This window comes from Dasypus novemcinctus, chromosome 21 (genome assembly GCF_030445035.2).
Source record: "Dasypus novemcinctus isolate mDasNov1 chromosome 21, mDasNov1.1.hap2, whole genome shotgun sequence".
In the NCBI taxonomy this organism is placed as follows: domain Eukaryota; kingdom Metazoa; phylum Chordata; class Mammalia; order Cingulata; family Dasypodidae; genus Dasypus; species Dasypus novemcinctus.
This window is the reverse complement of record NC_080693.1, coordinates 69,580,950-69,608,675: the sequence shown is the minus strand read 5'-3', so window position 1 is coordinate 69,608,675 and position 27,726 is coordinate 69,580,950. Positions and strand designations below refer to the sequence as shown.

Genomic DNA, 27,726 nt, shown 5'->3' with positions numbered 1-27,726 from the left:
TGCATTCTGGGTGATTGGGAACGTGGTGCAATTAACAGGTATTAGGAGATCCAAAGGAAGAACAGCTCTTTTATTAGGGAAGCTGATAATTTCAACTTTGTATTTCTTATAGATTTTATTTTTAGAGCAGTTTCACATTTACAGAAAAATTGAGCAGATAGTACAGAGGATTCCCATATATCACCCCAGTTTCTCCTATTACTAGCATCTTAGATTAATGTGGTACATGTTATAATTAATAAACCAGTATTGATACATTATTAACTAACCTAATGTAGCTTTTATTATATAAGATTCAGTCTTTGTATTGTATAGTTGTATGGATTTTAACAAAAGCATACTGTCATATATCCATCATTACCATATCATACAGAATAGTTTCACTTGCCTTAAACGTTCTTATTTACCTATTCTTGCTCCCTCCTTCCACTGATCTTTTTTTTTAAAGATTTATTTTTTATTTATTCCCCCCCACCCCCCCCGTTGTCTGCTGTGTGTTCTTCTGTGTCCACCTGCATCCTTGTCAGTGGCACCGGGAATCTGTGTCTCTTTTTGTTGTGTCATCTTGCTACGTCAGCGCTCCATGTGTGCGGCACCACTCCTGGGCAGGCTGAGCTTTTTTTCAAGTGGGGCAGCTCTCCATGCAGGGTGCACTCCTTGCGTGTGGGGCTCCCCTACATGGGGGACACCCCTGCATGGCACGGCACTCCTTGTGCATGGCAGCACTGCACGTGGGCCAGCTCACCATACAGGTCAGGAGGCCCTGGGTTTGAACCCTGGATCTCCCATATAGTAGGCAGACGCTCTATCAGTTGAGCCAAATTCACTTACCATCTTTTTTTAAATTAACTTCTAATTTTGAAGCCATTACAAATTTATAGGACACTTGCAAAAATAATACAAAACCAATACAGAGAACTACAATATACCCCCTTTCCAAATACCTAGATATACTAACTTTGAATTCCCTTTTGAGTAAGTTTAGTTTAAAGTGCTAGTGAGGTATCCAGATGGATGTCTAGTAGGCACTGGAAATGTGGACCTGGAGCTTGGGAGAATTGGTGAGGCTGGATAAACATTTCCTGGAAGGTTGCTGTGGTGCATAAGCCAGTTTGTATGAAGATTTTTTTTTTTTAAGTCCTGGGGGCGGGGGATTAAACCTGGGGGACATTGTATGTGGGAAGCTGGTACTTAACCACTGAGCCACAATGGTTTTCTTTCTTTTTTTTTTTTAAGATACCAGGGCTGGGGATTGAACCCAGGATCTCATATATGGGAAGCTGGTGTTTAACATCTGAACCACATAGCTTCCCCTAATTTGCTATTTTCATTTGTTTGCTTTTTGTTTTTTTTGTTTTTAGGAGGCACCAGGAACTGAACCTGGGACCTTCCCATGTAGAAAGCAGGCACTCAACTGCTTGAGCCACGTCTGCACCCTCCTTTTTTAATGTGCTTGAAATCTAATGGATTAATTTTGTTAGAAATTTTGTGGAATAGAAGGAATTAATAAGAATAATATTTATTAAGTACTTGATGTATTCCAGGTACTGTTTGGTTTGGTTCCAATTTGTTTAATCCTTAAAATGATGCTGGGAAGTGGATGTGGCTCAAGCGTTTGGGTTCCCACCTACCACATGGGAGGTTCCAGGTTTGGTTCCTGGTACCTCCTAGAAAAGGCAAGCAGGCGTGGTGTGCTGGTGCAGCAAGATGATGCAACAAGGAGATGAAGAGGAAAGGCAACGAGAGACACAACAAACCAGGGAGCTGAGGTGGCTTTGGTGCCTCTCTCCCACGTGGAACGTACTGGGTTTGGTTCCCTGTCACTCCTAAAGAGAAGACGAGCAGACACAGAGAGCACACAGCAAATGGACATAGAGCAGATAGTGACCACAAACAATGAGAGACAGGGGAATAAATAAATAAAATCTTTAAAAAATGAATTAAAAAAATGATACTGTGAGGTGGCTTTTGACTATCATTTTTACAGTTGAGGAACCTGAGGCACAGAGATATTAAGTATTGTTCAGTGTCACAAGTTAATACGAGGTAACAACAGGTATCGGATTATGGAACTGTCTATATGCGCATACCTAGAAAAAGAAGGCAGAGGAGAGAAACTCAGGACTGGCCAGAAAGTTACGTGAATCCTATGGCTTCATTGCAAGTGTATACTTGAACTTTACAATAAAGTTTCCTTCTCTTTGGGTGTTCTCATGAAAAAAGTAAATTATTGATATGTGGTTATATTTAGATGTACTACCACTCTTAAGCAGCCATCAGTTATGAAGTAGTTTCTATTTGAATTAAGATATCTGGTAGAGGAGGCCGTAGCTCAGTCTCCAACAGTGACAGGATAGTTGCAGACAGCACTTAAGAACATTATAGCCAATTTACTGTCTTTATGAATGAAGAACAGTACTTTTAGGTATTTTCATCCTCATTTGGAGAAAAGATTTCATGGGAATGCTGTTTTAAGATATATAGCTAAAATGCTTTCAGATAGTTTCTCAAAATAGTAACTTGCATAGAGAATTTGCTATGTGCCAGATATGTGGACTACATGCTTTATGTTTATCTCGTGTTGAATTTGCCTCTGGTTTTAGCTGAATCTTACATATATATTTTTTCTCTCTGCCTCCCCTTCCCCTTCCACCCTACCCTGCTGTTTTTTGCTGTCCACGTCCATTTGCTGTGTGATCTGTATCTATATCTCTTTTTGTCTTCTCGTTTTTCTCCTCTAGGATTCACCAGGATTCGATCCTGGGGACCTCTGATGTGGAGAGAGGTTCCCTGTCATTCGCACCACTTTAGTTCCTGGTTTCTGTTGCGTCTTGCCTTGACTCTCCTCTCTGTCTCTCTTTTGTTGTGTCATCATCTTGCTAAGTGATTCACTTGTGCAGGCACTGGCATGGGCACTTAGCTTGCCATGTGGGCACCCTTTTTTTTTTTTTTTCCACCAGGAGGTCCCAGGGATCAAACCCAGGTCCTCCCTTATAGTAGACAGAAGTTCAATCACTTGAACCACATCCACTTCCATATATATATATATATTTTTTTTTTAAGGTTTATTTTTTTATCTCTTTCCCCTTCCACCCTCCCCCCATTGTCTACTCTCTGTGTCCACTTGCATTCTTGTCAGGCACCACTGGGAATCTCTGTCTCTCTTTATTGTGTCATCTTGCTGTGTCAGCTCTCCATGTGTGTGGTGCCACTCCTGGGTGGGCTGTGCTTTTCTTGTGCAGGGTGGCTCTCCTTGTGGGACACACTCCTTGCCTGTGGGGCTCCCCTACATGTGGATACCCCTCTGTGGCATGGCACTCCTTATGCGCGGCAGCACTGCATGTGGGCCAGCTCACCACACAGGTCAGGAGGCCCTAGGTACCAAACCCTGGACCTCCCATATGGTAGGTGGATACTCTATCAATTGAGCCACATCTGCTTCCCTATATATATATATATATATTTTTTTTTTTTTTCCCCCCTCTATTTTTTAAAATGTTACATTTAAAAAATATACCTCCATCATCTGATGCTTGCATCATCAGATTTTGACTATTAGACTTTGGGTCTTTTCTCCTCCATTATTAGATCCTGTCCAAATTACATATTGCATTTAACTGTTTTTGTCTCTTTAGTTGCTCATTCTTTTTTTAAATTCTGGGAATGTATATACAATATGAATCTTAACACCCCAAATCTTCCAAGCGAATCTTTCAGTGGGATTACTCATTTACTCTGTTGTGGTATCCTCACCACCTTTCATTATTAAAACTTTCCCATCTCCCCAAACCCAAAGCTCTTTGTGCATTAACTCCTCATTGCCCCTGCCCTCCCCTGCCTCCAGCAATCTGTACTCTAATTTCTGTCTTTGTGAGCTTACATTTTCTCTGTTATTTTTGGCTTAAATGTAATATCCAAAATCTGTAATATTCTTGTTTGCTTAGATGGCAAATTCGTTTTGTATACCATTGAAGTTATGTTCCTATACAGTTCTGTTCTCCTACCTTTGTTACAAATTGCATGTTTATACATTATGAGTCAAAACAACTGATTTCTCAGTTGCATTTGCCTTTTAGATCCTGTAGGAAGTAAAAAGTAGAGTTACATACTGTGCATTTGCCTTTTAGATCTTGTAGGAAGTAAAAAGTGGAGTTACAAACCAGAAATACAGTAGTGCTGGCATTTAGAAAAATTTGCTCATGTCATTACCCTTAACAGAGATCTTTATTTTTTTTGATGCTTCATTCTGTTGTCTAATGATCTTTTCTTTCAACCTGCAGAAATCTCTTTAGCAACTCTTGTGGGCTGATCAGCTTTTGCTTATCTGAGAATGTCTTAAACACTCCATTTTTTTTTTTTTAAGTTTTACTGATATATAATTCTTTATTGGAAAGCACTTTAAATATGGCATTATACCACTTCCTTGCCTCCATGGTTTCTGATGAGAAATCAGCATTTAGTCTTATTGAGGCTCCTTGTACATGAAATGTTGCTTCTCTCTCTCTCTCTCTCTGTCTCTCTCTCTCTCTCTCTCTCTCTCTCTCTCTCTCTCTCTCTCGTGGCTTTCAGAATTCCCCCTTTAAATTTGGCATTTGACAGTTTAAGTATAATGTGGCATGGTGTGGGTCTATTTAGGTTCATCCTGTTTAGAGTTTGTTGAGCAACAAACAGGATGTATATTCATGTCTTTGATTAAATTTGGGAAGTTTTCAGCCACTATTTCTTTAAATATTCTCTTATCTTTTGTCTCCTGAGATTCTCACATACTGCATATATTGGTATGCTTGATGGTAAGGCAGCTAGTTTATGGAATGAAAAGATCAATCTGGGAACTGGCAGAAAAACATGACTGTGAAACATGTGGCCACTGAATTCCACTTGGAACCCCTGAGGGAAAGACCCTGTAGCAGTTTGATATTGTTTTTAAATTCCAAAAATAGATATTGGATTATGTCTGTGAACTAGTCTGCTCCTCTGGGCATGTTAGATTATATTGGATTCAAAGATTTTACTTTTACTTGATTGAATAATGATTAAGGCTTAGATTGAGCCACATCAGTAGCCAACTGCACTGCAGAAAAAGGAGGTTGGAGTTATTGAGCTGGAGCCTGAGAAGAAAAAACACAGGAGAGAGCAGAGCAGCTGAGGCTTCAGAGAATCAAGCCCTGGGGAGAGAGACAAAGCCTCGAGAGCCTGATCTTGTGGAGAGAAATAAGCCCTGGGAGAGCGGTGATACTTATCTCAGCCTACAGCTGATATTGGAAGAAACTGGGATCACAGAGCCTTAAGAGGAGAAGAAAGCTGAATGTTGGCAGCCATCTTGCGCCAACATGTTGCAATAGACTGGTGGGGGAAGTAATTTATGCTTTATGGCCTGGTAACTGTACGCTTCTTCCCCAAATAAATACCCTTTGTAAAAGCCAACAGATTTCTGGGATTTTTCATCAGCACCCCTTGGCTGACTAATATAGACCCACACCAGAAGGCTGCTGGAAGAACCCCGTGAGAATTCTTCATTTAGAACAGACAGGATTTCATCTGGGATCAAGGAAAAGCCCTGGATATTCTCAAGGGGCCTAATCATCCCCAACCCCCTCCCTCAATTGATGGGTGGCATAATCAAAACAGCAAACAACTAGGACTCCTCCCTCGAACATTAGCAAGTAGGAGGAATAATTAATGGTGTAACAGTGAGCACAGAAGCGAAATCACTCTTTTTTTCTCCTTTTTCTGCCCAGACCAGCTTTTCTGCCTGGACCAGCCCACAAGTGTACCTGGGACCCATAATCTGTTATTTTCTCCCATTTCTCTTCTCTTCTCTCATTTCCTTAATAAGCTACTGGCCTAACTAAACAGACATGTTCTTTAATTCTTTTATGTAACATAGCCAAGAACCTAGAGGAAGTACAGCAACAGTCGTATCCCACAGGCTCCTCAGCCTGTTCACTTTCCTTCATTTTTTTCTTCATTCTGCTCCTCAGACTGGATGATTTCAATTGTCTTATCTTCAAGTTAATTGATTCTTCCTTCTGCCAGCTTCAACCTGCTATTTAACCCCTCCAGGGAATTTTTAATTTCTGTTACTATGGTCTTCAGCTCTGTTTGGTTCCTTTTTCATGATTTCCATCCCTGTCTTGACAGTCTTGTTTTTTTAATCTATTTTCCTGACTTCCTTTAGTTCTTTTTTTTTTTTTTTAAAGATTTATTTATTTATTTATTTCTCTTCCCTTCCTCCCCACCCCGGTTCTCTGTTCTCTGTGTCTGTTTGCTGTGTCTTCTTTGTCCGCTTCTGTTGTTGTCAGTGGCACGGGAATCTGTCTTTCTTTTTTTGTTGTGTCATCTTGTTGTGTCAGCTCTCCATGTGTGCGGCACCATTCCTGGTCAGGCTGCACTTTCTTTCGCGCTAGGCAGCTCTCCTTATGGGGAATACTCCTTGTGTGTGGGGCTCCCCTATGAGGGGGACACTCCTGTGTGGCACAACACTCCTTGTGTGCAATAGCATCGTGCATGGGCCATCTCCACACGGGTCAAGGAGGCCCAGAGTTTGAACCACGGACCTCCCATGTGGTAGGCGGATGCCCTAACCACTGAACCAAGTCCGCTGCCTCCTTTAGTTCTTTGTCTGTGTTTTCTGTAAACCTCTGAGCATACTTAGGACTTTTTTTTTTTTTTAAGTCTTTGTCTGGATGTCCCAGGTTTGGTCCACCTCATTGATGATTTTCTGCTTCTTTTTTATGTTTTGTAATTATTTGCTGATTCCCGGGCATTTTGATATTTTAATGTGCTATTGCTGGAATTTATACTCCGAGGTATCTCTTCCTAAAGCTTGTATCCAGCTAGTGTTATGACAGAGGTTTCTTTGAATTCCAGGAGCTAACAAAAAGTTAGCTAGGGGAGGGGGAGGGGAGGGTAAAGGAAGTCGGGGGGATGCCTCTCCCATTCTTTGTACATTGATGTGGAAGTGCACTTCTTCAGGGCTTATCCATGAGTTTAGAGAATAGCTGCAGCTCAAAGTGTAGGAAACTCCCTGATCCTTTCTGCATATATGTCTTGTCTTGGACATGCACATTGGTCCTAGCAATTCCCCTGTTTACACAGATAAATGTCCCCTCTTCCTTAGGAAACCGTTTCCTCTTGCTCTTGGGCACTTTACTGTATGTCCTACAGCCATCAATCCATTATTCCAGGCAGTACAATTTGACATCTTTCCCACTCTGTAGGGGAGTGCTCTTGGTGTGCCACCTTCTACACACAGGGCAAGTTATGGGATGACAGGACAATTGAGCCAGGCATACATGCTTCCAGTATGTGCACAAGGGTTACTCTGCTCCCTACTCACCCCCACCCTGCCCTTGGCACCAGGGTTCTGCATTGGAAGACAGGTTGGCTCTGTGGTGCCATAAAATCTTACTACTTCTAAGTAGCTGTTGCTTCATTTGGTGCTAGCCCTCTTCCTGCAGTCCTTAACTGTTTTCTGGAGCTATGAAAGAGATGTTTCTGCTAGTTCTTGCTGGTTTTCCAAAGCTTCTTTAGGGGGACAAAGCCCTGAAGCATCTCATTCCACTCTCTTCATTGAGCAGAAACCACAATTTATATGTATTTTTAATTTTAACATTGTTTTAATCTAGTAACATAGCTGTTTGAAAAGCAGGATATTTTTAAAGACATTTGAATAGAGCAAAGTGAAGGATTACTCTATTAGAATATCCTCTGTGAATAAAATTCAGGTTGTATGAATTTTAATTTTATTGAAAGTTTGGCACCAGACTGAATGAACCCTGCTCAAAGCCAATATTTTTTCTTTAGTGTGTAGAAGCCCTGAACATTTTTTCCTTCAGACTGAGGGAAAAACTCTATAACAGAACCTCATTGGCTTGACCTTGAGTATTTTGAGTGCAATTTAGTTTAGACTACTAGTATCTCCTATATAATTTCAGTTAATGAAAGCAAACTGGCATTGCCGCTAAGAATTGGAAACCTAGGTGAGATGTGAATTTGCAAAAGCTTATCTTTGGTGTGACAATGCATATTTCCTCCAGGGTTGAACCCCAGTCTAGTCTCATTGGATTCTCTCAAAAGGCAGTTGAAGACTAATTCTTATTTCTCCAGGAAGAGTGCTAAGGACCTGTATCTTTTATTGCATTATCCAACATACTTTATTAAACTTGTTAGGCACTAAATCCATTAAGTGAAACATAGAAGCCCAATTTGTTTTGGAACATGCACAAAAAGAATTGCCTAAAGTTCCTTGATTAAAAGGTGCTATGGCAAGATGCTTAGTTGAAAGCAGGTCAACTATGATTGTAGGGGTAAACTGCTATGTCTATTGAACGAAGTAAATTATTAATCTTTAGGAGAAAGCCATTCTCTACACTATATTTCAGTTAACCATTTCGTGAACCCTTATTATGATGATTGCTTTAACGAGATGAAGGTCCTTCAGAGAGGTAGAGCTAACCTAAGAGTGTTTTAGTATGGTGGTTCTTGGAATTAGACTCCTTGTGTTGGAATTCAACTGTCCTACTTACAGTGTGATCTTTGGCAAGTCTTTATAACAGAACCTCACTTTCCTTATCTCCAAAATATAGATAATACTATACTTCACAGGGTGATTATTGTACACTTGTACATAGTAAATGTACAATATATATTATCTAATCATTTTATGTTTCTTACTAAAATTATGTTTTATTAAGTGCATATTGAAGAATTATCTTCATATCGCTAAACATGTTTTCATAATTTTTAATGGCCATGTAATATCATGCTATTTGCCATCATTTCCTTAACTGTTTCATTATTATGCTTATTGCAGCATTTTATAATAACACTCTTGAACATGAGTCTTTGTGTAATGCTCCTGTTTCTAGCAACAGTAGTAAAACTTGTATACAATATTTTATTTTATTTTTTAAAATAACTTTTTTTTTTAAGATTTTTAAATTTATTTCTCTCCTTTCCTCCCCGCCCCCCGTTTCTCTGCTCTCTGTGTCCATTCACTGCATGTTCTTCTGTGACTGCTTCTATCCTTATCGGTGGCACCGGGAATCTGTGTTTCTTTTTGTTGCGTCATCTTGCTGTGTCAGCTCTCTGAGTGTGTGGCGCCATTCTTGGCCAGGTTGCACTTTCTTTCCTGCTGGGCATCTCTCCTTATGGGGCGCACTCCTTGCGGGGCTCACTCCTTGCACGTGGGGCTCCCCTACGTGGGGGACACCCTGCATAGCACGGCACTCCTTGTGCGCATTAGCACTGCGTATAGGCCAGCTTTACACGGGGCAAGGAGGCCCAGGGTTTGAACCGCGGACCTTCCATGTGGTAGGCGGACGCCCTATCCATTAGGCCAAGTCTGCTTCCCCAATATAATTTTTAAAAGTAAGTTTTCTATAGAACTTCAATTTCATGTTCCTTTCACACTTAGGAGTTAAGGTAGATGTTTCTTGGAACAGAAAGATCTAAGTTGCTATAATATACTGACAACCAGAAATCATGCATATTAGTAGACATTTTAAGGTACTAGGCCAACTTGTAGGAATTTGTATAGGAATGTTATCCTGAACTTCAGTTTTATTTTACAATGATACTATATTTTCAAAGAAAATTCAGAGAAATCTGAGTTCAAAAATAGTCTACACAACTTTTGAACCTCAGGAACAGTAATATAAAATTTTCGTTTTGTGGGATGAAAGAAGATGGGATGTCTGAGTTTTGTTTTTTTTTTCTTTTTTCCTGCCGCATTCTTTTAAGCAGTTTCATTCCAATCAGCAATGTAATTGGAATGCAACCCCAGTCTGGAGGAGGAAGGGGAATTTTTGGCAAGAAGATACTTAGCATTTGGGAGCTTTATTCACATTAATCACAGACAGCCATTCATTATACTTACAACTCAGTAAGCACAGCATAGCATTCTTTTTCTACAGCTGGGATTTACTCTGATATTATTACATGGTGTGTTGCATGTAGATAACTCTTCTCTAAGCAGAAAAATATTGACTTCTGCAAATGGTTTTTGCCAGTTGCTACCTCAAATATGCGAAAAGATTTTTGTGAAATTTAAAAACATTTCTTGAGAAAACAACAGCAAAAAGGCATTTATGACATAGTTTTAAAATTAAACCTGACCTGTGAGCTCTAAGCGCAAAGGACTTATCTTTGTATCTGCAGAATCCTTCATAACACTTGGCACAGAATGGGTACTTAGGAGATATTACTGAATGAAAGAGTGCATAATGTACAAAGGATTACTTTCTCAGTAAGTATCTCAAGGTGGTCACATCTGAATACATGTGAAATACAAGGGCGGAATTATCAACATAGCAATATGGCTGACCTTAGCTTACTTTGATTCTCCTCATTTCAGAGCATCTAGAGTGGTTCAGTAAAATTAATCTAGTATAAAGAACAGGTAGTTTGAGACACTGTCCCTAGTAGATTCTCTAGTTATAGTACTATATTGATATTATATTTGTAGTTACCATTAATCAAAATTGACACATGACAGCTAAATATCTGGAGGCCATTAAAATGCTTTTTTAAATATAAAAATTAGTGAAAATTCACTGAACTGTATAGTTAAATTTTCTGCACTTTTCTGTACATATTACGTTAATAAAAAGCTTACTAAACATTGATATTGTAATATCGTTAGCTGTCTGGGGGAAAGTATATACTCCTTAGCTTTTGTTCAGGCCTCACCTACCTTATGAGTTTTCTCTCTTGCTATTCCCTTCTTTTAACATAGCCCCAGAATTTCTCAATGTTATTTTTATTTCTCTCAATAAATATTTGAAAAACAAAAATGAAACATCCCTTACACTGCCACGTCTCTCCCACCCTACAATTGATTTTTTAAAGATTTATTTCTCTCCCCTTCTCTCCCCCCCCCCCCCCGCCCCCTTGTCTGCTCTCTCTGTCCATTCTCTGTGTGTTCTTCTGTGTCTGCTTGCATTCTTGTCAGTGGCACTGGGAATCTGGTCTCTTTTTGTTGCGTCAGCTCTCTGTGTGTGCGGCGCCACTCCTGGGCAGGCTGTGCTTTTTTTCGCATGGGGCAGCTCTCCTTGCAGGGCGCACTCCTTGCGCATGGGGCTCCCCTACGTGGGGGATACCCCTGCGTGGCAGGGCACTCCTTGCGCTCGGCAGCACTGCACATGGACCAGTTCATCACATGAGTCAGGAGGCCCTGGGTTTGAACCCTGGACCTCCCGTATGGTAGATGAATGCTCTATCTGTTGAGCCAAATCCACTTCCCTACAATTAATTGATTATTGATTCTACTTCCTAAAGTTTCTATTACAAAAAAATTAGCTCATTTCCTTTTATAAATATAAAATTACATAATGTGTATGCAGATTGTCAACTATGATCTGAGGAGAATGGTTTAAATAAAAGGAAATGATTAAACTATTTTAAGTCTAAATCATGATTTAGTACACTGTAAAAAGCCCCCTTTTGAATGAAATTATTTTAGATTATTTTGGAGTCTGTTTCATTCATTCAACAGATATTTATTGAATGCCTGTCATGTTCCAGGGAGGTTTGTGCTTGCTGCTGGGGATACAAAGAAACAAGGCAGACATGATCCAAGGTCATATAGGGAACATTCTAAAATAAAAAACAAGATAAAATATAAGTGGCTATGGTCTGTGCTGCAGAGACGAGGGGCTAAGGCCACCATGATGGGCAGGAGGTGGCTGCACAGGCGTCCCCTGGAAAGAAGCCCCTCAGTGAGCCCCATCGACCCCTCACGCGGCTCAGGCACGCGGGCACCTGGGCCCTGCTGCCTCCACTCTGCCCCGCCCGAGCCCCCACCCCAAGCTGTCCGTCATTCGTGGACTTCCAGGACGCTGTCGGGCCGGGGCGGGCCCTTCTCACTAAAACTCCTTCCAGGAAGAAAAAAAAAAAATATATATTATATATATATATATGTGTGTGTGTGTGTGTGGCTATGATAATGAAAACATGGGAATCTCTGAAAATATAAATAGAGGGAGTGTTGAGAGAAACTGTTGTTCTCAAAGGCTTCTTTCCCTTCGGGACCTAAAAGAAGAGTAGGGGTTAGCCAGGTGAAGAAGCCTGGAAGAATATTTGCCAGAGGGAATGGCATGTGAAGGATGTAGGTGAGAGATGGAGTACATTTGAGAGAGTGAAAGTTCACTATGGCTGCATCTTTGACTTTTGGGGCTTGAAAGGAAGAGGTGGTAATGGGAGATGAGGTCAGAGATGTAAGCAGGAGCCAGGACTTGAAGGGCTTGACAAGCCAGGGTGAACTTTAGGTTATAAGACCTTTGGAATGTTTTAAGAATGGGAGGAGGGGAAATGGATCAAAGGACTTAGAATTTTAGAGAAATTGCTTTGCGTCCTTTGTGGAGAACTATCAAGGGGGAGAAGGGAGGTGAGGCCCTAGGCAGCCCTGATTTGGGAGGCTCTTGGAATTACCTAGACATTAGTAATAGTGACCTGGACTGATGGAGTAGCATTGGTAATAGAGAGTATTGGACAGATGAAGGAAATAGAGACAGAATTGATTAGAATTGTAATTGACACGAGGTGGGGAGGTGGAAGAGTCAAGGTTGCCATGGAGGTTTCTGACTGGGGCAGTAGCGTGGAGAGCATGGCAATGAATTGAAAGAAAGGAAACTGGAAGAGGAACAGGTTTGGGGAAGAAGGAAAATGCTTTTAGTTTGGGGGCACATTGAGTTTGTATTGTTCTGGAGTTCAGGAGAGAGGTTAAGGGTTGAATTTACAGATATATGTATCATCAGAAACAGAGTTAATGGTAAAAACCAGAGAATATATGGAAAAGTGGCTCTTCAAAGCTGTTTTCTTGGAGGGGAGAGGGGAGTAGCTTTTTCAGTCTGTTGAACTATCAACTTTCTCGTAGTTTGCCAGTACTGCTAAATCAAAGTACCACAGGCTGGTTGGCTTAAACAATGGGAATTTATAGTTTTACAGTTGGAGGCTAGAAGTCCAAAATCAAGGTATTGGCTTTCTCAAAAGTCTAAGGTACTTAGGTGATGGCTTGTCAGCAGTCCTCTGTCATTTGGTGATCTGTCTCATTCTCTGTCTTCCTCTCTCCTATACCGTGTCTAAATTTTCGTTGCTTTTAAGGATTATAGTAACTTTGGATTAAGGCCTTCTCTGATTCAGTTTTGCCTCATCTTATGATCTTCAAAGATTCCATTTACAGATGAGTTCGTCCTTACAGGATGGGGGTGGGTTGGGACTTGAATATGTGCTTCTGGGGGACACAATCCAATCCACAACACTCCCAGGATTTGGAGAAGCGATGGTGAGGGAGGAAGCCAAACTGCTGTGAATTGAAGCATTAAGTGGGAGATGTAAAGAAGTAGAATCGGAAAATGTAACAGTTCCTTGAAGAGATTTTCTTTTGAAGGAGAGAATGTAAAATGGTTGCTGGAGGGAGGCATAGAAGACACTTGAGTATGTTTAAGTGCTGATGAGCTGGTTCTTAGAGGAGATAAGAGAGGATATGTGGGATGGCTCTCTAGGTCTCCGAGAAAAGTGGTAGTTTGGGTATGTGGCTCAGAACACAGGTGGAAGGATAGTCTTAAACAGGAGAGTGGACTGTAATTGGAAGGAAGGAAAAAAGAATGAGCATGAAAATAGTGTGTTTGTAGGTTTGGTGGCAAGAAGTTGGAGTTTATTTACTTATTTTTAAAAAAGATTTATTTATTTACTTCTCTCTCCCCTCCCACCAACCCCTCGTTGTCTGCTCTCTCTGTTCATTCGCTCTGTGTTCTTCTGTGACCACTTCTATCCTTATCAGCGGCACCGGGAATCTGTTTCTTTTTGTTGTGTCATCTTGTTGTATCAGCTCTCTGTGTGTGCTGTGCCATTTTTGGACAGGCTGCATTTTATTTCGTGCTGAGCGGCTCTCTTTGCGCAGGGGACTCCCTTACGTGAGGGATACCCCTGCGTGGCACAGCACTCCTTGCACGCATCAGCACTGCGCATGGGCCAGCTCCACACGGGTCAGGAGGCCCTGGGTTTGAACCTTGGACCTCCCATGTAGTAGGCAGATGCCCTATCTCTTGGGCCAAATCTGCTTCCTTGATCTTGGGTATTGTATTACATTTTATGATAGCGTTAGTTTGGGGAAGAGTTCTTTGACATCAAGTTTGTGTTTTTTATTCTTAGTTTTGGCCCTAGTTTTTATGTTTTTAAAATTGTGGCTGTGAAGCCACAATTACAAAAAGTATATGAAAATTGGATTTCCCCCTTCACTTGTATCAAGATTTAATTAAAGAAGTTAAAGTTTATGACTTTGTAAATAATTTTATTGACATATAATTCACATACTGTAAAATTCACCCCTTTAAAGTGTCAATTCTGTGGTTTTTAGTATATTCACAAAGTTGTACAGTTATCACTTTATAAATTGTAATTCAGTGCAAGATAATCTAGAAAGTGGATTTGGTATATTAAACTTTAGTATATTAACTTGTAGTTATTTAAAAATATAGTAGTTCTATCTTGTCATTGAATTATAATTTAGGGGAAGATAGTTTATCTCTCCTCTAATGTTTCTGTGGAATTTAAATGGAGATTAAATAAGAGTTATTTTTAAAATGTCTTATCTATATCAGGAAAGCTTTAATTTATCTTGTGTTCCTCTTTAATATAAAATTATTCATCCTTAAAATAGATAAAACAACCTGAACTTAAGTATTTCCTCCTTTTTACCATTGCTATTGAGCTGCTCTGAGAGTAGATATTGATAGAAGAGAGGACTTGGGTCCTTTTCAGAGTGTAAGACTTACAAACAGCCCTCAGCTGTTACTGGTGATTGTTGTTAAAGTTGCAAACAAATAGTTCAGCTGTTTTTTATGTGCTAGTATTTAATGAAAGTTTGTGATCATATTTCATATCTTGCTGTAGTGTTTAATTATTCACTGCTGTTTCATTGTTTTGAAATGAAGCTTTTGACAATGCAGTCTTAACATTTTAACATTTCCCATGTATTTTTTGTTTTCTTTACAGTACTCTGTGCAAAAAACTTGGTGAAAAAGGATTTTTTCCGTAAGTAAATTAACTTTAAATATAAATCTTATATATTCTGTTTAGAATTTTTGGATAACATTTTCAGAATTGTTTTGTTGGAGATTTCTCTATTCAGAAAAAGGCTATTTTTTGAATGGTTAGGTTCAAATCCATTTGGCTTAACACTTATTTTAGAGGATTTTGTGTTCTTTAGCCTTAGCCCCTTCCTTTTATCCACCTCTCCCACATATTCATGTGATGTGTGTGTATGCATGGGTCTATAAGTAGATATGTGTAAATATATATTGAGAGTGTGAATACTACTGGATTTCTATAAAAGGCTTAAGCTTATTTTTAAATACTTAAAGAAAAACTATGGAAAATTTTACCCATACATTCAGGAGTCCTTGGAAGGTAGAGAAGTCATTGAATCTGCTTGGAATTTCCAAAATGTAAGAAAGAAATCTCTGCCATGTTTGATTGTAGATGCTCTTTTGACTCCAAATTTGGTTCCCGTATTTGCAGCCAGTTTGCCAGTCTGTTGAGAATTTTTTTAAAGTTTTGCAGGAGGATTGGGAAGTACCTCATCAGTGTTTAAAACCTTTACTGTTGGGGAGCAAGTGTAGTTCAGTGGATGAGCACCTGCTTCCTATGAATGAGGTCCTGGGTTCAATCCCTGATACGTCCTAAAAACAAAAAACAACAAAAAAAGCTCTTTACTCTGTAATATCGTACTTTAATATGATATTAATAGCTTTAAGTTATTGAGAAAAAATTGTAATAATTTTCAATAAAAAAACTAAGACATAAAAATTTAAATGTAAAATATTTGAAATTAGAAATAGAGAAGATTCATTAATTTTGTTTTTTTTTTAAGATTTATGTATCTCCCTCCCCACCCCATGGTTTTGCACTGTTCTCTGTGTTCATTCACTGTGTGTTCTTTGTCTGCTTGTCTTCTCTTTAGGCAGCATTGGGAACTGATCCTGGCACCTTCTGGAGTGGGAGAGAGGTGTTTACTCTCTTGCACCATCTCAGCTCCCTGGTCTGCTGCGTCTCTTATTGTCTCTCCTCTGTGTCTCTTTTTGTTGTGTCATCCTGCACAGGCCAGCACTCCTGTGCGGGCTGGCACTCCTGCACAGGCCAGCACTCCCATGTGGGCCAGCTTGCGGTACAGGCCAGCTCACCTTCAGTAGGAGGCCCTGGGAATCAAACCCTAGACCTCTTATATGGTAGACAGGAGCCCAATCGCTTAAGTCACATCCACTTCCCGATTCATTGGTTTTTAAATTGAAATCCACACCAGCCAGTGAAGAACTGACTAGTGTGCTGTCTAATTTAAGATGACATTAGGGAAGTGGATTTGGCCCAATGGATAGGGCATCTGCCTACCACATGGGAGGTCCAAGATTCAAACCCAAGGCTTCCTGACGTGTGTGGTGAGCTGACCCACATGCAGTGCTGCTGTGCCAAGGAATGCCATACCATGCAAGGGTGTCGCCCGCGTAGGGGAGCCCCATGCGCAAGGAGTGCACCCTGTAAGGAGAGATGCCCAGTGCGAAAAAAGTGCAGCCTGCCCAGGAATGGCACCGCGAGCACACGGAGAGCTGACACAGCAAGATGACACAACAGAAAGAGACACAGATTCCCAGAGAAGAACACACAGCGAATGGACACAGCAGACAACTGGGGGCGGGGGGGTGGGGGAGAAAAACAAAAAAGAAAAGATAACCTTAGATAATTTTCAGGGGTTTGATTAAAAGAAATAAAGTTATTGATAGATTTTAAAACCATAATTAATTCCATTTGAAATTTTATTACCTCCAGTTTTCTAGAGTAGAACCTGAATTAAAGTTTGTAAATAACATAATCTATGGGAACGCAATTAGGTTAATTTGGAAGATAATTAAGAAGAAAGTTGGGAGCGGATGTTGCTCAGTGGTTTGAGTACCTGCTTCCATGTAAGAGGTCCCAGGTTCAATTCTGGGTACTTCCTTTAAAAAAAAAGTTATAAGCAGTCCTCAGTTTATGTACTGTGTCCCCGCCCTCCTGTATGTCACAGTGGCCCCAGAACGGTTTCTCCCTGCTGCCACTAATTAATGTTATCTCTAGCAGTTGTTGCTGGACTATCTACTGCCTCTCTTTCTCTTGCCCTAGTAATCAAGTCCTACTCTTTTTACCTTCCTCCTGGTTGATCTTGAGGTAGAGTTCGTCCTGGTAGGATAGAACATAGCAATAGGATTGGATAGGCAGATGACAAGGAGAAGAGAGAAGGAAGTGAAGAAAACATACTCTTAAAACTGCTTCTATTCCCTTGAAGACGTCTGCTCTTCTTCTAGCTCCAGCACTGGCTTTAAAGATAGAATCTTCAATTTTGTCTCCTAGCATTCCTTTCTAAATTCCTTTCGTTCCTCAGATCCCCAAGACAAAGACACAGCTTATTCAATAAAATATCCAGATATTCTTGCCTCAGTTTTCCTACAAAATCTAGAGGAATCTTACTTTTCTTTGTAAACTTCTAGGAGCCTATGGTTCTCTTTATCTTTCCTTAATTTTAGGTGAAAAAAGAAGGGAAGAAAATCTTTTCCCTTTTCACTGTATAGGCAGTGCATTTGCTTCAAGGATAAGAAAACTAAGGAAAACTTGTGATCATCTTTAAAACTCAGGATTGGAAGAAACATGTGATGGCTCTGGAAAGGGAAAAACAGTAAAGCCAAGGCAGAAGGGAACTTTTGACAACATGAGACATAGCTATGGAGCATTGAGATAGATTTTTTTTTTAAGTACAAGAAAAATCTATGGCTATGTGCTGTCTTTCTTTTTTTTTTTTTACTTTTAAAAATTGTATTGAAGTATATCATTCAAACATGAACATACATAAACAATAAGTGAGTTGTGAACTTACAAAATAAACATGCATAACATCATACAGGGGTTGCATGCATCACCCTACCACCAACACCTTGCATTGTTGTGAAACATTTGTTATAAACTATGTAAGAGCATTGTCAGTATATTACTATAACTGTAGTATATTCCCCCCCAACCCACCCTATTATTTTTTAAAAATATATTTTTATTACAGGGTTTGTGAACTTAAAAAACAATCATGCACATGTGTAGAATTCCTGTACAATACCTCTTCACCAAAACAGCACACTGTGGTGAAATATTTGTTACAGATTAGGAGATAGTATCATCAGACTATTACCAACAACCTCGTCCATAGTGTACATTTGGCTAAGTGCTGTCTTTTATGGAGTAATTTGTTATGTGAAGTTATGTGAGAGTAATTTGTTTTGTGAGGTGTTTAGTCCAGGGTACTATCATTGCTGAGAAAGGTTTTAACCTTTTATTTTGGAACTTTTCCCCAACCTGTTGGCTTTTACAAATAAGTTACTTTCATTTAGTAGTAAAGGGAACGTCTCCAACGTACTTTCCTTTCTCGTAGTTTAGAGAAAAAAAAAATGCAGAGACACAGGAAAAGGAAATGGGTGAACTGTATTCCTTGTACCATTCTCGTAACTTTTTTTAAGTTTGAAATTATATCAAAATAAAAAGGTATCCAAAAAAAGTTACATAATTTCCCAAGATTTCAGCATAAAAATTTTCAAACATATATCAACATGAGAATTTTACAATGAACTCTCCTAACACCCACAATTAACTTACATTAACTTTATCACATATGTCCAACTTTCCTTTATCTATGGGTTGTTTTTTCCAAAGAATATTTTTATTTGTGGCATTGTTTTTCTCTTTCTGTTATTCAACATTTAAATAAAAGATTAGTGAGTAAGTTTGTGTTAAGATGTTATATAGGGGCCAAATTGAAGACATTCAGAACATGGGGTTGGGGGTAGTTGAATTCCCTCCCTCCATGAAAAATAAAATGTTATTTTCTCTGGAAAGTAATTCACTTGGAGGTAATAGTCCCATTCTTGTGAGTTGAAACTTTTCTTTCACTGTTATTTGTAGTTCAAGGCCATTTGTGTAGTAAGGAAGTCCTTGAACTTTAGCTATTTTATGACTCAAATGATGGGGAGAATTGAGAAAAAAAAAATACAGAATTACTTTACTTTATCTTCACCATTAGAAGTTTCATCAACCTCAGAAAATTTGATAGTTTTTTTTTTACCAAATTAGAGTTGCTTGACTATGAAGTTAAAATTTTATAGAATAATACAATGAGATTAAGCTGAAACCCAACTATTTTTTAAGTCACAGAGCTTGTAGAGAAACATTGGTGGCTGGAACTCAGACTTTTGTACTTAAATAAGGATCTGGAAACCATACCTAGAGGTGTATCATGGACAGAGTTGTTTTTCTTGGTCCTTACTTTAAAAAAATTTTTTTGACTAGTTAATGCCCAAAGGGAAAACTAGAAATAGTATTTTTGTTTTTGTTTTTGCTTACATAGCTTTTATATACTTGTTTACTTAGATAGTAGAATCAAAAGAAGGACAGAGAGGGAGTTCTTCCAGGAGGAAATAGTTAATGCTATTGAGGGTAAAGGGAAAGTATTCATCCATTAAACACATTTATGAATGGTTAGGTGTTGTTGAAATAATAAGAGTATCACAAAACTTCAAGAACAATATAATTAAATAGCCTTAATACCTTTACTTACAAGTTTCTTCTTAAAGACTTAACATTCTTAACTTTTGTTCCTCACTTGTTTATTTAAGGTGAAGATAACTGAATGATAGAAGTATGTAGTTGGATAGGTGATTTCTTCCTGTTCCTGAGTCTTGGCAAATTAATAGTTTGATTTAAAACACACGCATACATACACACTTTTTTTTTTTGACTGAGGAAGAAAAAAATATTTAATATTTTTGTTGTACAAGGAATAGCGCCTAAGGCAGGTGCTTATATTCTTGACCTCAGCCCCACCCGCATGCTCCTGTTTTATAAAGCTATAGGACAGCAGAGTTGGAATTGAAAAGAAAGGTAGGGTAGAAGACAACAAATAAATTGGACAGGAGTGGGAAATGCAGAAAGAATAACAGCCACACACATTCCATTCAAACACTTTTAAGTCCCTGCAGCAAATCTGAAAGATGCCAACCAAGTCTGCACTGCCTGGTGACCCTGCCATGGATGCAGGTGAAAATATTCAATACTAAGGGAGTTGAGTGACAAGAGAAAACTCTGGGCCACTGCTGCAGTGGGACAATCCAGAGAGAAGGGGGAGTACCTACATACACACACACTTGAGCATAGATGTTGAGAGGTAAAGTTTCTGTAGTCATCAATACTTACTAACATTTGTTCTAGTATTTTCAGCTGTCAACAGGAAGTCTGCGTATCTCAATGTCTAACTCGTAAATTGTCATTTTTCTCTTTTAATGTTCATCTAGTTCTACCTTAACTTCCTTTAGTGAAAAGAATTATTTTCATTGTTAACTTTGCACTGAAAAACTGTAGTGTCATCTTTGACACTAGTTTCTTTTTTTCTTAAATTTTATTCAGGTATATCTTCCATACATGAACATACATAACCAATATAGTAAAAGTCGTGAACTTACGAAACGAACGTGCATGTCATCATACAGGGTTCCCATACATCACGTCACCACCAACACCTTGCCTTGTTGTAAAACATTTGTTGCAAACTACGAAAGAATATTGTCAGAATATTACTACTAACTAAAGCCCATATCTTACATTTAGTGTATTTCCCTCCAACCCACTCAATTATCAACACCCTGTATTACTATTATATATTAGTTATAGATCATGAGCGAACATTCTCATATTCTGTTAACCACAGCCCATCTTCCACCACAGGGTTCACTATGTTATATAGTCCCATGATTAGTGCACTTGGTGGCTCTCATTTTCATCCAGAGTTGGGACACTAGTTTCATATTAATTTATATTAGATCTTTCAGAGTAGCTTTCTTAAGTCATTTCATTTTCCTTTTCATATAACTTTCCTAGTTTAGGCTCTTCTTGTCTTACCATTGGTTTACTATAATAGCTTCATAGGTGTTTTCTGTGCCTCTAGTCTTTAACTTCTCTGACTCTACCCTGAATACCACAAATAGAAAAATATGATATTATATTTACAGCCATACTCAAAACCTGACTTGTTTCTCCCAAGCTCTTAATTTCTGCCTTTTAAGCCTCTCTAGGGTGGATCAGTCTTATCTATCCAACAGTATTTACCTTTACACCTTGGCCACACATACTTTGGTTACTCTCCTCAAAGCCTTCCTTGGCTCTTTCTGCTAATAAGAAAGTATTCTTTTTCCTATTCATCTTTTTTTTTTTTTCTTTTTTTAAAGATTTGTTTATTTATTTCTCTCCCCTGTCCCCCACCCCAGTTGTCTGTTCTCTGTGTCTATTTGCTGAATCTTGTTTCTTTGCTTCTGTTGTTGTCAGCGGCATGGGAATCTGTGTCTCTTTGTTGAGTCATCTTATTGTGTCAGCTCTCCATGTTGGTGGCGCCATTCTTAGGCAAGCTGCACTTTCTTTCGCGCTGGGCAGCTCTTCATACAGGGCGCACTCCTTGCGCGTGGGGCTCCCCTATGTGGGGGACACCCCTGCGTGGCACGGCACTCCTTGCGCACATCAACACTGTGCATGGGCCAGCTCCACACCGGTCAAGGAGGCCCAGGGTTTGAACCGCGGGCCTCCCATGTGGTAGACGGACGCCCAATCCACTGGGCCAAATCCGTTTCCCCCTGTTCATCTTTTAAAGCCCATTTCCTTTTTTTTTTTTTTTTTAAACTGTTCAAGTCCAAACAGCTCTTTTGTTTTACTGAACTCTTACTGTATTCTGAGCTGTTGAATTGCATAGTGCATGAGAGGGCATGGTATCTAGAGCCAGATTGCATTACTGTGTGACCTTGTGCTAGTTAATTAACCTTTTTGTGCCTCAGTTTCTTCATTAGTAATTAGGCATAAGAGTAGTATCTACCCCATAGGGTTAGTGTGAGATTAAAAGATTTAATATATGTAAAACATTTAAATTAATGCATGACGTAGTGTTATAAGTGTCTGCTATTACAATTATTACAATTAAGCCTTTGTCAGAATTTTTTCATGTATGATTTTCTTATTTACCCAGTTAGATAGCGAGCTCTTTTAAGGCAAGGTTATTTCATTTTTTTCAATCCTTAAATGTTTTAACTATTTACCTTCCTGGGGTCAAAGGGCTGATAATGATTTATAAAAACTTTCACATTATGATGTAAACTGTAGACTTTGGTAGTTTAAACAGAGGAGTGTTTTGGGACAGGAACAAGGAAAAAATGTAGTTTTTGCTATTTAATGTGGAAGTAACTTTAAATTTTAAAATCATCCACTTTTCATTTATAGCTGTCAAACTTTAAAAAAATGAATTAAAGAATGGAATAATCTTTTAATTGTTTTATAGCAAATAATAATCTCTACAATAATTTTCTATCTTCCATGTCAAAATATTCTTTAATTTAAAAAAGTTCTTCCCCTTTTTTCACAGGACTTCCTGATCCATTTGCTAAGGTGGTAGTTGATGGATCTGGGCAATGCCATTCAACAGATACTGTGAAGAATACACTTGATCCAAAGTGGAATCAGCACTATGACCTGTAGGTTTAAACTATTGTTTTGAAATTAAATATAGAATTAATATTATTTGATAGTCTTTGAAAAGAGTCACTGACAGTGATCTGAGTTTGAGCTGTGGTATAATTTGGTCTATATAGAAGTAACTAAACATCTAAAACAGATGGGGAAAAGTTTTTTGAGATCTTGACTGAAAATATTTTCTCTTCTTACTTGATTCATATATTATCTCAGTATAGATTTCTAGGTGAGACATCACTTTCCCTCAAATTTTTGAATACATTGCTCCATTGTCTTCTACATCTAGATCAATATTGTGAGTAGAAATATAATGCAGGAAGCATACTTGGTCCAATGGATAGGGTGTCCACCTACCATATGGGAGGTCCGCGGTTCAAACCCAGGACCTCCTTGACCTGTGTGGAGCTGGCCCACATGCAGTGCTGATGTGCGCAAGGAACGCCCTGCCACGCAGGGGTATCCCCCACATAGGGGAGCCCCACGCGCAAGGAGTGTGCCCCATAAGGAAAGCCACCCAGCGCAAAAGAAAGTGCAGCCTGCCCAAGAATGGCACTGCACACACAGAGAGCTGACACAGCAAGATGATGCACCAAAAAGAAACACAGATTCCCAGTGCCGCTGATAAGGATAGACGCGGTCACAGAAGAACACACAGTGAATGGACACAGAGAGCAGGCAACTGGGGGGGAGGGGGAGAAGGAAGAGAAATAAATAAAAAATAAATCTTTAAAAAAAAAAGAAATGCCAGTCACATCTTTAATTTAAAATTTTCTGGTACCCACATGTAAAAAAGTAAAAAGAAGAAATGAGATTGGATTGGGTTTAATAATATTTTGTTTAATTCAATATATCCAAAATACTGTCATTTCAACAGGTAATCAATTTAAAATATTAGTAATATTTTGTTATTTTTTTTTGTATTCTTTGAAATCAATGCTATTTTTATTTTGCACTTACAGCACATCTTAATTTGAACTAGCCACATTTCAAGTACTCAGTAGCCACATGTGGCTAGTAACTACTATTTTGGCAGTGCAGGTTTAAAATATTATAGATGACATTTTGATATTGGTCCTTAATGATTGTTTTCTACCAGAAGATTATATGATATTCTCTTTATCCCTGGTGTTGGTTTCTAATTTATTGTGCTGGGTACTTGGTGAGGCTTTTTAATATGAATACTTAAGATCTTTATGGGGAATTTTTCTGTTTATTTTTAGGTGACTTCCTCTCCTCCATGCTCCTTCCTATTTTTTTTTTTTTTCTTTTTCTGGAACTCTTGAATTGACCATCTTTTCTTTTCTCCTATATTTAATCTTAGTTTTTAAAAGTATATTTTCTGGGTTGTTTCTACAACTTTGATTCCAGTATTCCAATTTCATTTTAATTTGTGCTCTCACATTTTTAACTCGCAAGATCATTTTGCTTTCTGAATATCTCTTTTTCATAACCTTTCATCCTTGGATGCAATATCATCTCTGATGAGAGAGTTGGGAGTGAATTATTTTCTACCATTGCCTGAATTGCCTGATTTGCTGTTCCATTTTTCTCTAGTTTGGTTTTGGTCTTTGTTATGTCTAAGTGAAGGCACTTAAATGTTGTTGATAAGCCCTGTGTGCATTGTTGGTCAGCTGGCTAGGGTGATCTGATAGTCTGTGATGTTTTCAGGGCACTGAATTTCCTTCCTCCTGCCTGGGGCCTATATTCCTTGGAGTCAAACACTTTAAGGGTTCTGGGAGGTCTCTCCATCTGTATTAGTCAGATGAAGGTGTGCTGATGCAAAGTACCAGAAATCTGTTGGCTTTCTTAAAATAATTAATTATTTTTTTAAAGATTTATTTTTAAAAATTATATTATTTCTCTCTCCTCCCCTCCCCCACCCCCAGTTGTCTGCTCTCTGTGTCCATTCACTGTGTATTCTTCTGTGTCCACTTCTATTTTTGTCAGCAGCCCAGAAAATCTGTGTCTCTTTTTTGTTGTGTCATCTTGCAGCATCAGCTCTCCGTGTGTGTGGCACGCTCCTGGGCAGGCTGCACTTTCTTTTGTGCGGAGCGGCTCTCCTTACAGGGCACACTCCTTGCACGTGGGGCTCCCCTACGTGGGGGACACCCCTGTGTGGCACGGCACTCGTTGCGCGCATCAGCACTGTGCGTGGGCCCGCTCCACATGGGTCAAGGAGGTCCTGGGTTTGAACCATGGACCTCCCATGAAGTAGGCAGATGTTCAATCTGTTGAGCCAAGTCTGTTTCCCTTTAATTTATTTTTAGAAGATACATAGATCACACAAAATGTTACATTAAAAAATATAGGGAAGCGGTTGTGGCTCAATTGATAGAGTGTCTGCCTTACTGTATGGAGGGTCCAGGGTTTGATACCCAGGGCCTCCTGACCCGTGTGGTGAGCTGGCCCATGCGCAGTGCTGCCATGCACAAGGAGTGCTGTGCCATGCAGGGGTGTCCCTGGTGTAGGGGTGCCCCACGCACAAGGAGTGCGCCCCACAAGGAGAGCCACCCTGTGTGAAAAAAGTGCAGCCCACCCAGGAGTGGCGCTGCACATATGGAGAGCTGATGCAGCAAGATAACATAACAAAAAAAAGTGACACAGTTTCACAGTGCTGCATGACAAGAATGCAAGGGAACACAGAAGAACACAAGTCAATGGACACAGAGAGCAGACAATAGAGGGGAAGGGGAGAAATAAATAAAATAAATCTTTGAAAAAAAATAGGGGATTCCCATATGCCCCACTCCCCACACCCTCTACTTTTCCCACATCAACAACTTTCATTAGTGTGGTACATTCATTTCAATTGATGAATACATTTTGGAGCATTGCCACACAGCATGGATTATTGTTTACATCGTCGTTTACATGCTCTCCCACTCCGTTCAATGGGTTATGGCTAGATATATAATGTCCTGCATCTGTCCCTGTAGTATCATTTAGGACAACTCCAAGTCCCCAAAATGCCTCCATATTACACCTCTTTTTCCCTCTCCCTGCCTTCAACTCTACTGGCACTGTCTCCATATCAGTGATATGATTCTTCCATTGCTAGAATCATAATAATTCTATAGTAGAATACTATTAAGTCCACTCTAGTCCATATTTTATTTCCCAAACCTGAGGACTTTAGGATGGTGATGCCCACTCCACCTCTTAATTGAGAGGGGACTTTGATCCCGCATGGCTTTGCCCCGCATGGCTTACAGTTGGGACTCTCCTGCTAGCAGTTGTAGACTCTCTCGGTTCCTTGGTGTGGTAGTTGTCCATCTTTACCTCCTTGTTAGCTTTCCTGGGTGAGTCCAGTGAACTGGAGAGAAGATGTTGCAGCTCCGCTGAGGCTCAGGACCTAGCTGGCACATGGACAGCCCAGAGATTTAAGTCTCCTGGACATATACTCACTAACTCCAGTGCCAACCACAGGTTCAGTAAAAGGGACAGAAGAGGCATGTGTAGAGAAGTCTTATCTGAGTCCAACTCTATCACACTCGGGGGCAGAAACTCCAAAGTAGGGCCCACTGGCAAGGGACCAAACTCTGGAGCCCCCTGCCATGACCATAGGACCTGGGTTTCTCCATAGACCTCAGGAGCACCACTATCTGGGGTAGTATCTACTTTGGCTGTCTATGAGATCCTGCAGAGATGCCAACCTTCTCTTGACCTCCCGACTCATTTTGAAGTCTCTTAGCCATATAAACTCATTTGTCTTTACCATTTCCCCTTTTTATTCAAGGTCTTTTACCAGTTGCATCACAAGCTGGTGCTTGGAGTAATCCCTCGGTGCTAGGGAGGCTCATCCCCCGGAGTCATGTCACATGCTGGGGGGAAGGTAATGCATTTATATGCTGAGTTTGGCTTAGAGAGTGGCCACATTTGACCAACATGGAGGCTTTGTAGCTTTTATAAAGGGTATTTATTTGAGGTAAAAGCTTATAGTCACAAGCCCTAAAGAGTCCAATTCAAGGTACCATAAGAGGTATTTTCTCACCCAGAGTTTGTTTCCACATGTTGATGCAAGATGGCAGGCGACGTCTGTAAGGGTTCAGCCTTCTTTCCTCTTAAGGCTCTATAATTCCAGCTTCTTTCTATCTCAGCTTTAGCCTGGCATAAGGCTAGTCACTCTTCCTGGGGCTGGTTTCTTTCCAGGCTCAGCTGCCCTGGTCTCTCCACAAGGTCAGCTGTCAACTGTTAGGTTCACTTCTCTTCCCAGGGCCGAATCCTATCTAATGAGCTAATTATAGTTTTAGATCATCAGTTTTTAATTAGTTGATTTAACTTTTAGGAATTTTGTAAGCCCAATTGTAATGAACTACTATCCACATAGCTAACTAACTTTTGAGTTCTTTTTTTTTTTTTTATAAGTCTGGTATACTTTTTTTTGTCTTTATTTGTTTTTTTAATGTTACATTTAAAAAATATGAGGTCCCCATATACTCCCCCCCCCACTCCTCCCCCCATACCAACAACCTCCTCCATCATCATGAGACATTCATTGCATTTGGTGACTACATCTCTGAGCACCGCTGCACCTCATGGTCAGTGATCCACACCATAGCCCACACTCTCCCACAGTCCACCCAGTGGGCCATGGGAGGACATACAATGACTGGTAACTGTCCCTGCAGCACCACGCAGGACAACTCCAAGTCCCGAAAATGCCCCCACATCACATCTCTTCCTCCCATTCTCTACCCCCAGCAGCCACCATGACCACTTTCTCCAAACCAGTGCCACGTTTTCTTTGATTACTAATCACAATAGTACATGAATAGAATATCAGTAAGACCACTCTAATCCATAGTCTATTCCTCCATCCTGTGGACCTTAGAATAGTTTTGTCCACTCCATATCTATATCAAGAGGGGGCTTGGATTCCACATGGATGCTGGATGCAATTCTCCTGCTTTCAGTTGTAGGCACTCTTGGCTCCCTGGTGTGGTGGTTGACCTTCTTCACCTCCATGTTAGGTGAGTGGGGTAAGTCCAATAAACCAGAGTGTAGGAGTTGCAAGTCTGTTGAGGCTCAGGGCCTGGCTATCACATGGTCAGTCCAGAGATTCAGGTCCCCTGGGTATACATTAAACCCCAGCACCAACTACAGTTCCGGTAAAAGTAACAGGAGAGGCTTGTGGACAAAGATCACATCTGA

The 27,726-nt window shown here is 39.8% G+C and overlaps 1 protein-coding gene across 2 annotated transcripts in view; it reads left to right on the top strand.

The window, feature by feature from the left end:
* Positions 1 to 27,726, top strand: part of SMURF2 (SMAD specific E3 ubiquitin protein ligase 2) — a 185,607-nt gene that overhangs the window by 81,257 nt on the left and 76,624 nt on the right. For both annotated transcript variants that reach the window (XM_004454071.5, XM_071210754.1), the window contains exons 2-3: positions 14,998 to 15,036; positions 22,469 to 22,577. In XM_004454071.5, coding sequence (XP_004454128.2) covers positions 14,998 to 15,036; positions 22,469 to 22,577 — 148 coding nt within the window. The remainder of the gene's footprint in view (positions 1 to 14,997; positions 15,037 to 22,468; positions 22,578 to 27,726) is intronic.